The sequence below is a fragment of the Neltuma alba genome, unplaced genomic scaffold (genome assembly GCF_004799145.2).
Source record: "Neltuma alba isolate B1F8T4 unplaced genomic scaffold, ASM479914v2 tig00002713_pilon, whole genome shotgun sequence".
In the NCBI taxonomy this organism is placed as follows: Eukaryota; Viridiplantae; Streptophyta; class Magnoliopsida; order Fabales; family Fabaceae; genus Neltuma; species Neltuma alba.
The window spans coordinates 1,708-14,796 of record NW_021632982.1 but is presented as its reverse complement, the minus strand read 5'-3'; the positions used below and the strand labels follow the sequence as shown (position 1 = coordinate 14,796).

General features: G+C 40.6%; 2 protein-coding genes and 1 non-coding gene across 3 annotated transcripts; all 3 read left to right on the top strand.

Moving 5' to 3' along the window:
* The first annotated feature begins 1,378 nt into the window (after positions 1-1,378).
* Positions 1,379-4,526, top strand: LOC114735802 (FT-interacting protein 3-like). The gene has a single exon (XM_028923561.1). It carries the CDS (start codon positions 1,379-1,381, stop codon positions 4,463-4,465), a length of 3,087 nt encoding a protein of 1,028 aa, XP_028779394.1. The 3' UTR covers positions 4,466-4,526.
* Positions 4,527-5,386: 860 nt separating this feature from the next.
* Positions 5,387-5,458, top strand: TRNAD-GUC (transfer RNA aspartic acid (anticodon GUC)). The gene has a single exon. It is a non-coding gene; the product is annotated as a tRNA-Asp (tRNA).
* Positions 5,459-7,671: 2,213 nt separating this feature from the next.
* LOC114735812 (WD repeat-containing protein WDS homolog) lies at positions 7,672-12,188 on the top strand. Its single transcript, XM_028923568.1, has 4 exons — positions 7,672-9,224; positions 10,240-10,341; positions 11,048-11,683; positions 11,771-12,188. Exons 1-4 carry the CDS (start codon positions 8,577-8,579, stop codon positions 11,924-11,926), a joined length of 1,542 nt encoding a protein of 513 aa, XP_028779401.1. The 5' UTR covers positions 7,672-8,576; the 3' UTR covers positions 11,927-12,188.
* The last annotated feature ends 901 nt before the right edge of the window (positions 12,189-13,089 follow it).

Here is a 13,089-nt window from a genome sequence, read left to right as displayed (position 1 = left end):
CAAACTTTACTCAACTTTCTTATTTTATTAAATTCTATACACCACTTAATTACTATATTAACTCAATTAAGAATAAAAAAAATTCATATTTACGCATGAAGTCAATATAGTAGGAGTGATGATTTATTATCCATTTACCTGACCCCGTGTAGTGCAGGAAACTGAAAAATGGAACAGTGAATTTGGTTTATAAAAAGATGGGAAGCTATAAAGGAACAGCAATGTGGGAGGTACGAAAAGGAGAGCTGAAAAGAGAGAAGCAAGGTGGCTGCAATTCTGCTTCCCCCGGCGAAAGGCGGTGCCCTTCTTCTAACTATATATCACCCAACAACGACGTCTCTGTATTTGCTGCTAACCTATACTATCACTCTACATTCTGCTCGCTCTTATCCATTGCATTTTTACAGGATGAGAGAGAAACAATACGACATAGGAACTAGCCTAGGCCCCTCCCAAATCAAATAAACAACCTTGGACTACGAGATTATGGTCCTCTGTCCCTCTCTCTCTCTCTCTTCTATGCTTGTCGGATTCTCTGTAGATTCTGGCACGCTCGCTTCCTCGCTCCTCCCCAGTTCAATTTGACCTCCTTTTACGCTCACCCCCCCCCCCCCAAGTCCAACCTCACGCATTCTCTTCTTTCCAACTTTCTTACTAATATATTGATAATCTACAGCTTTTTCTCTCTCTGTTTTTATTTCCCAGCAACTCCAACCTCTCTCTCTCTCTCTCTCTCTTTATTTTCCTCTACTTTTTTTAATTATCTCTAGAAAGCAGCAATGTGCAACAACATTCCTTTGCTTTAAATCTTCACTAATCCTTTTCAAAGATTCAATTTCAGGCCGTTGACCCGAGATTTTAATCATCCAGCAAATGTTTACAAGACCCGCCCGCCTGCAATTGCATGTATGGTCTTTGGGGCTGGGGGGGGGGTTAACGTTGGGTTGAGGTAAGAATGTTTTGATGGGTCCCACTGGATCAGTACTCTGTCCAGAATTCTCAATGGCGCTGAGTTCACGAGCATCAAGAAAAATAACGCATCTGTTTGACTGGACACTGATCACCTTCCCAAATCCTCCCCCAGCCTGAGGCCATCCCAATTTACCCCCACCACCATTAGCCCTTAGGATTTGTGAGTACTAAGTACTCTCTCTCTCCCCATCTTTGTTTCTGTCCAACGTTGCCCTCTCTAATCACTTTTGTCTGCGAAATTACTCCCTAGCACGCTCCCTTCCTCCTTCTCTGCATTCCCCTCTGAGGCTCTGGGCTTTACCTTTTTCCCTCTCGAGCCTTCCCCCTATTTGTCTTCGTTTTCTCTTCTCTCTTCATTCTCTTCTCGTTACCCCCCGTTCTCTTTGTTGATTTTCTAGAGAACCTCATGAACGGCCATGTTAATTTCGGCAAGGAAAAACTTGTGGTGGAGGTAGTGGAAGCCCACAATCTCATGCCGAAAGATGGCGAGGGTTCGTCGTCGCCGTTTGTTGAAGTGGAGTTCGAGAACCAGAGGCAGAGAACCCAGGTCAAATACAAGGATTTGAACCCTGTTTGGAACGAGAAGCTTGTGTTTCACGTTAAAGACGTTGCAGATCTTCCTTACAGAACAATAGAGATCAACGTGTTCAACGAGAGGCGTTCTGGCAACAGCAGAAACTTCCTGGGCAAGGTGAGGGTCTCTGGGACCAACATTGTGAAGGAAGGAGAAGAGGAGGTTCAGAGATGTACGCTTGACAAAAGAAGCTTGTTTTCTCATATCAAAGGGGAAATAAGCTTCAAGCTTTATCTCACCACCAGAGCAGATGTCAAAGGTTTGGGTGGTAATAATGGAATAGTGTCATCTGTTTCTTCCTCTTCTGCGTCTACGCCTTCTGGGTTCTCAAAGAAGAGCAAGAAACTGCATGGAGCAAACTCGGTCATGGCTGCGCAACAACAAATGATGCAGGAAAATAAGCCAGCGCATCAAGTTCAAAACTTTTCAAAGGCTTTGGAGCAGAACCCAACTGAAAACAAGCCCATTGTCATCACTACCGGACTTGGCCCTGCTGTTCCCGCCGGCGCTAGTCCAGCTGTTGGAGTTGCTAGTGGCGCCGTGGGTGGCACCGGAACGGGTATGTTCTCGAATCGTTCTTTCGAGTTTTCACTCAAAGAAACACGGCCACAACTCGGAGGTGAGTCTTTGAAGGACAAAACTAGTTCAACCTATGATCTTGTTGAGCAAATGCAATATCTTTATGTTAAGGTTGTGAGAGCTCGTGACATCTCTCTGTTCGGTGGAGGTGAGTTGGTTGCGGAAGTGAAGCTGGGAAATTACAGAGGAATCACTAAGAGGGCCCCATTGAATAATGCAGAATGGGAACAAGTCTTTGCATTTTCCAAAGATTGCATACAGTCATCAATGGCGGAGATCTTCGTCAAGGAGAGCAACAAAGATGACTATCTGGGTCGGGTCCTGTTCGATTTGAGCGAGGTACCCACACGTGTCCCTCCAGATAGTCAACTAGCTCCACAATGGTACAGAATGGAGGACAAGAAAGGCGACAAGACCAAAACAGGGGAAGTAATGGTATCTATATGGTTTGGAACACAAGCTGACGAAGCATTCGCGGAAGCATGGCATTCTAAAACCTCAAATGTTCATTTTGATGGGCTCAGTTCGATTAAGTCAAAGGTCTATCTCTCCCCAAAGCTCTGGTACCTCAAAGTGTCCATCATTGAAGCACAGGACATCATTCCAGGGGATAAAAACTCGGTTTTGGTTAGATTCCCCGAGCTTACAGCAAAAGTCCAAGTGGGAAACCAGGTTCTCAGAACCAGAATCGCTGCTCCTTCTGCCAACCGAAGCTTCTCGAATCCTTGTTGGAACGAAGAATTATTATTTGTCGTCGCGGAACCTTTCGAAGATTACTTGTTAATTTCTGTGGAAGATCGTGTTCGACCAGGAAGAGACGAGGTAGTAGGCAGAGTGCTTTTGCCTGTGGCTGCAATTGAAAGACGAGCTGATGACAAGCCAGTGACTTCTAGGTGGTTCAACCTCGACAATGCAAACAACTTAGCTAACATAGCTGATACTAAGGTTGTTACAAGGTTTGGTTCCAGGATTCATCTTCGCGTGTCGCTTGATGGAGGGTACCATGTGCTTGATGAAGCCACAATGTATAGCAGCGACGTTAGGCCTACTGATAAGAGACTTTGGAAACCTCGCATTGGGGTTCTTGAAATGGGAATCCTCGGAGCCACGGGGCTGATGCCTGTTAAGATCAAGGATGGCAAAGGAGGATCAACAGATGCGTATTGTGTTGCAAAATATGGTCAAAAATGGGTGAGAACTCGTACAGTGGTGGATAGTTTGTCACCAAAGTGGAACGAACAGTACACTTGGGAAGTTTATGATCCTTGCACTGTAGTAACCATTGGGGTTTTTGACAATTCTAGAATTGACAAAAGCACACACAACAGTAACAACAATTCTGGAGGAGCAACGAGTCGTGATTCCCGGATAGGGAAGGTAAGGATCAGATTGTCCACCCTCGAAACAGATAGAGTTTACACCCATTCATACCCGCTTCTGATGCTGCATTCTTCTGGGGTGAAGAAAATGGGTGAGCTTCACTTGGCTGTGAGGTTCTCATGCGCCAACATGGCCAACATGCTTCATATGTACTCAGTGCCATTGCTTCCTAAAATGCACTATATCCATCCTTTAAGTGTAAGCCAACTAGACAACATGAGATATCAAGCCATGAATGTTGTAGCATCGAGGCTGAGCAGAGCAGAGCCACCGTTGGGTAGAGAGGTGGTAGAGTACATGCTTGACCATGATTCTCACATGTGGAGTATGAGGAGAAGCAAAGCAAATTTCTTCAGGCTGATGAACGTCCTCTCAGGCATAGTTTCTGCAGGAAGATGGCTAGAATCAATCAGAAACTGGCAAAAACCAATATACTCAGCCCTGTTTCTGATCATTTTTCTCACATTAGTTATGTTTCCTGAACTCATAATCCCCTGCGTATTACTCTACATGGCTTGCGTGGGACTGTGGCGGTACAGGACACGGCCACGTCACCCACCACACATGGATACGAGGCTGTCGCATGCTGAGAGTGTATACCCAGATGAGCTGGACGAGGAGTTTGATTCATTTCCGACGAGTAGAAGTGCGGAGATAGTGAGGATGAGGTATGACAGGCTGAGAAGTGTGGCGGGGAGGATACAGACGGTGGTCGGAGACATGGCGACACAAGGGGAAAGGTTTCAGGCAGTGCTGAGCTGGAGAGACCCGAGGGCAACGTTGTTGTTTGTGTTATCTTGTCTTGCTGCGGCGGTCGGGTTCTATGCGGTACCGATCAGAGTGGTGGTGGCTGTGTTGGGAGTGTACTGCCTGAGGCCTCCGAGGTTTAGAAGCAAGTTGCCGTCACCGGCGTTAAGCTTCTTCAGAAGATTGCCGACCAAAGCGGACAGCTTGTTGTAGATGAGTGGGGGGTCTAGGTGTAGGTAGGAAGGATTGTTGTCATCTGGACAGTGGACATATGGTAGCAGGAATTGTGTTAACATTGCAAGTGTTTTAGATTTTTGGATATGTATTTACTATTTAACCGTTAATGAAGTCTGGCGTTGACATTGTTCTCTACAAGCCATTTCATCCAAAATTGTTCTCTACAAGCAGCACATCCTTGGGAAAAATTAAATTAAATGGGCCTAATTATTTCTTCTTTTTTTAAAAAAAAATTTGAAAGTAACAAGAATTCTTTGCTCCTCATTTAAATAAATGACTGTGCAAAAAACTTGTGATTATTTTTTGCCCTCGGCTAGTAAGTGACCCGCGCTGTAAATTAGCGTTTGGTTGTGCTTAATGGTAGAGTGGACATAATATGAGAAGTTGGGAACAGAGTTAACGTTGATGCTTTAAGATATCCAATAAAAATGGTTTAGAGATAAAATCATGTGGGTCCATTCTTCAAGGGAGCTACTACTACACTATACACGCTTCGGAGAAAAAATCTCGAATGAATTTATTTTACTGAACTCGCACCTGTGAGCTATGAATCCATGATACAAGAAAACAAGGGGGTGTGGGTGGGTTGGCCAGGAAAATGTCGTGATTTTTTAAAGGGAGCACAATTTGTCTTTACCTAGTAGTTCCCACACTCAGTATTTTAATCACGAGCCCACTTTAACAGGCATACAACGGCGGGCGAAGGCGACAATTATAATTTTTGTCTATCACTGTTGCGGAAGATTTGATACCTGGGAATTCTTGTTTCTTGGTGAGGTCTGGACCAGAAAAGGAGATTTTGAAGGGAGAAGGAGGCAGGGATGGTGATTGAAAAGTTCGAGACATTTGTATTAATTTACTGCTTTCACGTTATATAGGTGGACAGCAGACAACAAAGTCGTTGTAGTATAGTGGTGAGTATTTCCGCCTGTCACGCGGGCGACCCGGGTTCGATCCCCGGCAACGGCGTTGTTATCCTCTTTTGCCCCCTAAACGAGGCTTTTTTATTCTCTCTCCTGTTTTCGGCTTTTACCCGATCTCTGCTTCGCGTTCCGAGCAGCGCGCATCGGCTTTTCATTGTGATAGAATAAATTATCTGACGCTCTGATCGAGACCAACGCCGCCGTTTTGCTCCTGTCAGCAAATTCCTTATTTTCATAATTGCTGAATAATTTAATTAAAATTCTTTTCTGGCCAAGAAAGTGTTTTAATTAAAATTTGCCACGGCCATTGTCATTGACTGAATATATTTGCAGAGATGGCTTTATTTTTGGGCCAAATATTTAAATAATTTATTTAAAAAATTTAATAATAATTTATAGAATATAAAATAAGTTTTATCTTAATTTAAATAAATATGTTTGTACGCCATTTCATATAGTCCCATGTAATTGTAAATTGGTTAGCCGGTGACGAAGCCCAAGTCACTAGATAGAATCCTTTTCGCAGATATGGTAAAAGAGGATAGAGGGTAGATGACTAGATTCTCCCATAATCTAACAATCTCCCCCTCACTAGTTTTTTTACTTCAAATTTTATCTCTACTGTTGGATTAAAGGCTAAATAGTTCATGTTTAATATTTTATAAGATAAATTTTTTTTTTCTCTTCTCCTATTTATCTAATATTATAATAATTTTATGAAATATTAAATATTAACTATTTATTTTTTATCTAAAAGTGGATATGGGATTATGAGAAAAAAAGAGAAAAGAAGAATTCTAACGTGATCTCCTTCCAAGAGGACGTGATGAGGTGCGTGAGTTTTAAAATTAACCCCTACAAAGAATAAAGAGTATCATCGTGCATATCAGATTTCCTCTAAAACTCTTCTAAAAATGATAAAATATCAGTACTTCTTCGATTGTAAATACAAAATCATTTTTATAGTGTAATTTATACTGTAAAAAAAGATCTCATATTTAAGACTAAATAAGTAATAAAAACCGATCATGGCATTTTATTCAAGGCGGAAACCAACTATGAGACTGACTGTATGTGCACCGAGCTCATCTCTTTTCATATCCTTGAAGCTGTATATGGAATGGATCGCTAAATGGCAATAGCAGCTTTTATTAAAACTGATCTTTGTTGGCCAGGTCGTATCAGTGCAATCCACTTTCTGTTCCCCCTCAGAGGAAGAATTTCTGGAAGAGTTAATTTAATTATAATTATTACGCCTCCCTCGCAAAATAAGGATTATGGGTTTCCCATCCACTCTCCTTCAAATTAAACTGATCGATTCAAAAATTAAGCCGTGTTTAACAGTGACTTCATTTGTATCTGTAATAATTTTTCCTTGGCTTTCCATTTCTTTCTGGCAGGAGCCAAGCAATTCACAATACTGTTATAGTAAACCTGCTCTAGTCCCAGTTCTACAATCCATAGATTATAAATAATAATCTCATAGACGTATTAATATTCAAACTTCTAATGTACATATATATGATTAATAGAGATATTTTCAAAAAATAGAACATTCATTTATTATAAATAATTAACTTAGTTAAATCATTAATATACACAAATTAGTTATCTAATTCTTATACTGAGAACTGGAGTAGTATAATCTATTTATTTATTAATTAACAATTGTTATATTTTATTTTAATTTAAAGCACTCCCTCTGGTCCTATTTATAAAATCCTAAAATTTGAATTAATTTTGTCATTTTCATAAGATCCTATTAAGTATTGTCTAAAGATTAAATGTATTTTTACCAATTTTGCTCCTAATTAAGTTTTTATCCTATCTCCTCATAATTTTCTTATATTTTATTCTCTTTTATTTTTTGAGTCATTACTATTATTTCTATCTTTCATTTGCCCCTCATTAAATAAGGATATACTTAAAAAAATAGGCTTCCTTTCTACATATTATTGATTTTAACTCATTTTTATTATTTTCTTAAATCAAGTGATTTAGTTAAATAGGATCTTGTAAAAAAAGGCATGAGGGAGCACAACACTGATTACAACGTCAACAGCTCAGGTCCAAAAACTATGCCAGTGGCTAACATAGCCCGGGCTTAACGGTGGCGGTGGATCCAAACACCGTTGCTTACGTCAGAACCTGTCCCATGAATCCGACCCGGTTAACAAAAAAACTGCCGCCCATAAGAGAGGTGAGGCTACAAATAAAAGAGGACACCTTAGGCTGTTTTGTAATGCGAAACTTGCAAGTAAGGAACAAACAACGGCGCGCTAAAGATCTGCTTCCTTCAATTCTTCTTCAGTGCTCCATCTTCGCCTTTTCCACACTCCCTCCTTCACGGGGCACTATGTCTTTTCTGACAGCACATTTTTGTCTCCACTGAAGAACAAAACCAACGCCCGGGTTCCTCTGTTTGGCTTTTCTAAACACTTGTTGCTCTGTTTCTTCCATGAACTCTGCGCCTTTCTTCTGTCTTGCATGCTTGTCCATCTTGCCTCACTGGAACTCTTCTCTTGTTCATGGGCATCTCCCTTTTCGGCTTTTAACCACATGGGTTAGTTTATCTGGATTCTATTGTCATGGATTCTTCTTTCAATTTCTGTTCTGGGCTCTGTCCTTCATCCTCTTCTCAAACTGTGGTGGTTCTGCTTTTTATGCTTTCTAATTCTATGCTGTTAAGCTTGACTTGTTTGGTAACACTGCGAGCATAGGGCTGTTTTTCACATTTTTGCTGTTGATAGCTCGTGATCGTTTCTTTGTTAGCATCTAGGGTTTATCTTGGGGATTTTCTCGATTCATTGAAGAATAATTTCGATATTTTGGGTTTGAAGGATTTTGTTTTCCCTTCTGAATTTCCAATCTCAGGGTCGTTTCGATATTCAGAGTTAGGTTTATTGTCTGTTGGTTTATTATCCATTCGAGGCCCTCGCTATTTCTTATGATTGGCTGGCTCTTTTGAGAGTTTGGGAAGTCCAAAATCTCAGGTTTTCCTGTCAAGGTTTTGCGAAGCTGTGTTCTTACAGGGCGGGAACTGCGTTGTTGAGTCACTATTCGATTTAGATTCATTCCAGCTGAAGGGAATTGGCATCTTTTGGATATAGAAGTCAATAATTAGCTGGTCGTGCTGAAGCTTGCCAGAATTCTATTAAGTGTTAATGGAGAATTCATCTGAAGCGCTTGGCTCGAAAGGCTTGCTTAAAAAAGTTGAATTTGTGAGGATCATCATTCAGTGCCTATATGCATTAGGGTATAGTAAGTCAGCATCACGCTTGGAATCGGAATCTGGTATTGCACTCAAGTCTGCAGAATTTCAATTGCTTGAATCACAAATACTTAAGGGGGATTGGGATGGTTGCGTCACCACTCTTAATTTACTGAAGGATATGATTGACGAAACTAGAGAGTCCGCTCTGTTTCTTGTATTCAGACAGTGTCTTCTGGAGTATCTGAGCTGTGGCCAAGATTCCTCAGCTTTGAATGTGTTGAGGAAAAAGGTGGCTGCATTACACGTGGACAAATGCAAGATTCACAGCCTGGCCAATAGCATGCTTTCCTTGGAGGATACGGAGTTAGGTTTGATAGATGATACCACTGTCCATGATTTGCGAAGAAAGTTGTTGACTGACTTGGAGAAATTGCTCCCGCCTCCAATTACAGTACCCGAAAGAAGACTGGAGCATTTAGTAGAAACTACTCTTACTGCCTGGATTGATGCTTGTGTGTATCATAGTTCATCAAGTCCAATTTCACTTTATGAGGACCATTGTTGTAGTCGGGATCTCATTCCTACTGAAACCACTCAGGTGAGTCCGGTCTGAAGATTATTGCTGCTTGTAAGATAGCATAGTTATGTTTTCGAGAGGATCTATCTGACAAATGCAAAAGGTCTATTTGATCTTGTAGAAGAATTTATTTTATTTGCTTGCTGGTGTATGAATTTTTCAATTTGTTCTATTTTAAACCACTTCAAACAACCAGCATCTATAACTGATTTAACACATCATCTCTGTTTGTTCAAGACTTTTTTTCTGGGCGTAGATGGATGATAAATACAGATAGAAGAATGACTTGTCTTCCAAATTTAGTTCAAGAGTCTTGGTTACCTTCTCATCGTGATTCAAATCATATGTCTGTATTGATTCATTCTCATAGGTTTCTCGTGGGGAAAATACAACCTTTCCTATTGATTATTATGAAAAAGAAAAAAATTACTACATCCCACTTTGTTGGTTCGGTTTTTAACCATTTTAACCACTTTTGGTTTGGATATCTCTGTTTCTATCAATTTTACGATGTATGGTCTTCCCATTAGATGCCTTGAATGGGAGAAAAGGAAACACCGCTTCCATCTTCTTGTGGTTTCCAAATATGTATTACGAAATGGGGAATAATTGGTTGATTTATTGTAACAGGAGAGGATGGAGTTAGTCAATTGGGCACCTGTATCGGTTTTGGTTCATGGTTTCCCCTTAAGAAAAGGAACAATACACATTCTAATCATGCTTTCTAGTATCTATAATGGTTCAACCTATGCTGCTCTTTCCCTTAAAGTGACTTGTATATCCTGGATCATACGATCATGTGAAGAGACCAGTCGTTGTTGTCTGTTAATAGCAAGTATTGGTATGAGGGTATTTGTCTGTCTAATTTCAAAATAGACTAATGCTTATGAACCATAGGCCAAGAAATTGATTGAGGTAGTTGCTTTTGTTGTGGCAAAGCAGTGTGATATTTAACACCATGGAGATAAATTTGAAATTTGTCCTCTAGTTTTCTAATTGTATATGTTTTGACAACATTTGTTTTTCATTGCTGCAGATCTTGACTGGGCATAAAAATGAAGTTTGGTTTGTGCAATTTTCTAATAATGGGGAGTACCTTGCCTCTTCATCGAATGATTGTACAGCCATCATATGGAAGGTATAATATTATCGATGTTGTGAAAGTATAGCTTTTTGTATATCCTGTTAAATATTATCTTCTAGTTAAACCAAATACAAAATTTTGGGTCCACCCTTTGCGAATGTGATATAAAGGAGGAGAGGATGGGAGACTACTAATAGAAATGGGACCATTTTTGCCATCTAAGCTTTATGCTTGTTGACTATGTAAATAATTGACTTGTGAGAACTTGTTGGACCCAACACTCTGCTTTTCATTATCCTGATCATTGCAGTTGCTTTCTTAAAAGGAATGCAACTTGCTTATTAAATACAATTGAAGCCTAGCAGTAAAGCATAGAGCATATTTCTCACTAAATAGAAGTTAAGGTTGAACGTTATTTGGGAAGTTCTGTATGTTATCTTCAGTCTAAATATTCACGGGCTTCATGGGATTAGTTTTTCATGTTCTATATTGGTCTTGTACAGTTACGTGTTTTTTTCCCCTCATTTTTTTTTGGGACCCTTGGAAGGGACATTTTCCAAATATTTCTATGTTAGTACTCAGGAGTGAGTTTGAAGTTCACTCCAGCGTATTTGCTCTCTCTGTGAGTGATGAAGTTAACCAGTGAGAACTAAATAAAACTTTGGTTATAATCTATTAGCTTTTATCCCTCAAGTGCGCATGTGGAAGCGGGGAACACTGAAGCCACTTGTTTTCTAATTTTCTGGAACACTTGTGCCAGGTGCTGGAAGATGGGAAATTGATACTGAAACACACCCTACTAGGTCACCAAAACCCTGTATCTTTTGTGGCTTGGAGTCCTGATGATACTAAGTTGCTAACATGTGGGAATGCAGAAGTCTTGAAGCTGTGGGATATTGAAACAGGTACTTGCAAGTACACATTTGGGAGTCATGGCTTCGTTGTGAGCTCATGTGCCTGGTTTCCCAACTCAAAGCATATTGTATGTGGCAGCTCCGACCCTGAAAAGGGTATCTGCATGTGGGATTGTGATGGAAATGAGCTAAAAGCTTGGAGAGGAGTTAGGATGCCCAAAGTTCTAGATCTTGCTGTTACATCAGATGGGGAGTACCTTATCACCATATTCATGGAAAAAGAGATTCGGATTTTGCATATGGGAACGAATACAGAGCGAGTCATCTCAGAGGAGCACCCGATTACATCCCTTTCGGTTTCAGGAGATGGCAAGTTCTTCATTGTCAATCTAAACAGCCAGGAGATTCATATGTGGGATGTGGATGGGAAATGGGACAAGCCATTGAGGTACCAGGGCCATAAGCAGCACAAATATGTGATAAGGTCATGTTTTGGTGGATTGAATAGCACATTCATCGCCAGTGGTAGCGAAAATTCACAGGTAGTTCTTTTCTTCAGAGTTCGCTAATTAGCATCAGCTAGGCGTAGAAAGTAGAAACTAACAAAACATTGAATCCATCGGATTCAGGTCTACATTTGGAACCGCAGGAACTCAAAGCCAATAGAGGTTTTATCTGGGCACACAATGACTGTGAATTGTGTGAGCTGGAACCCTAGAAGACCACAAATGTTGGCATCTGCAAGTGATGACTATACAATTCGTATATGGGGATCCAGCTTATGAAAAAAAGAATGAAACTTGAGTAGCTTGGTTGAGCAAGGTTGGATGTGAATTTTCAAACCTTGGCCCAGTGTAAATAGATAGGTTACATTCTTTTGTCCCCACAGCCTAGTTTTCCCGCATGATTTTGTACGTAAAACCCTGATTTTCCCATTAATGTTCGCTTTTCCCAATTCCCATTTGTATCTAATTTTTGACCGTTTCTTTACACCGTGCATTTGTCAGCTCCTTAATAAGGTAACTGATGGAATTCGGGGTTTATTCCTTTTCCATCCCCTATGCTACCAAACGCTTTTAGCATATTCCTTTTGTCCATACAATGTGTGTGTTCACAGGTTATACGGTTATCTTTTCAACGGACATGAATTTAGGGGCCGGTTGGTTGGATGCCAGAAGGGATTATTATGTTAATCATGAGCCCGTTTACCTGTGTGTGTGTGTTTGGTTGCATTTTTTGATGGTAATCCCCATTACTATTATGGGCTGGGTTGCACCTTTTATGAGAATCCTCTTTCCCAGGTCCCTCTGCCTGCTATGAATGGATTATGGATGGTAATCCAATAAAATTACACAAAAGCCTTCATCCTTCCTCTCTCGACGTACGACTCGTCTCTCACCGACATTATCTACAGTCTTTACGCATGCTTCCAGCCTCCTTCTCTCTCAATGTCTTAAGATTATCAAATCTCAGCTCCAAGTCGCAGATTTTGAAAGTTGTTCTCCCCTCCATCCATAGCTGGAATGCAGTCGCAGATCTAGAACAATGTCGCAAGCCGCCTCCGATTTGGAAAGTCATAGATAGTCGACCTCCGCGATCGTGGACATTGTAGCTCCTCCTCCATTGGTGGCTTCTCCGGCGTTCCCTCTTGCTGTTGTTCCTGATATATTTCTTTGATTTTGCGTGGCTGAAATTGGTTTTAGCTTGAGGTGGGGAGAAGATGAGGAAGTAGCAGAGGAGGGACTGTGCATGTTTTGATGGGGGCGTTTTGGACTTTGTATTGTTATTTTTAATTCATGATTAATCTTTATCCCTATTTAATTGCTCTAGAGCTGGGAATGGGAACAGAAAATGTTACTGGAGCTTAGGATCTTGAACTCAATTCCTCGTAATATCTATGAAATCTGAGTTATGTCCTAAATGTGATGAAATCAAACCTTGCTTTTGG

What these genes read in the sequence shown, in the direction of transcription:
- LOC114735802 (XM_028923561.1), top strand. Translation starts at nt 1,379, where the DNA reads ATGAACGGCCATGTTAATTTCGGCAAGGAAAAACTTGTGGTGGAGGTA.
- LOC114735812 (XM_028923568.1), top strand. Translation starts at nt 8,577, where the DNA reads ATGGAGAATTCATCTGAAGCGCTTGGCTCGAAAGGCTTGCTTAAAAAA. An exon ending in GTACAGCCATCATATGGAAG is followed by an intron (nt 10,342 to 11,047) that starts GTATAATATTAT and finishes CACTTGTGCCAG; the next exon opens with GTGCTGGAAGATGGGAAATT. An exon ending in GTGGTAGCGAAAATTCACAG is followed by an intron (nt 11,684 to 11,770) that starts GTAGTTCTTTTC and finishes CATCGGATTCAG; the next exon opens with GTCTACATTTGGAACCGCAG.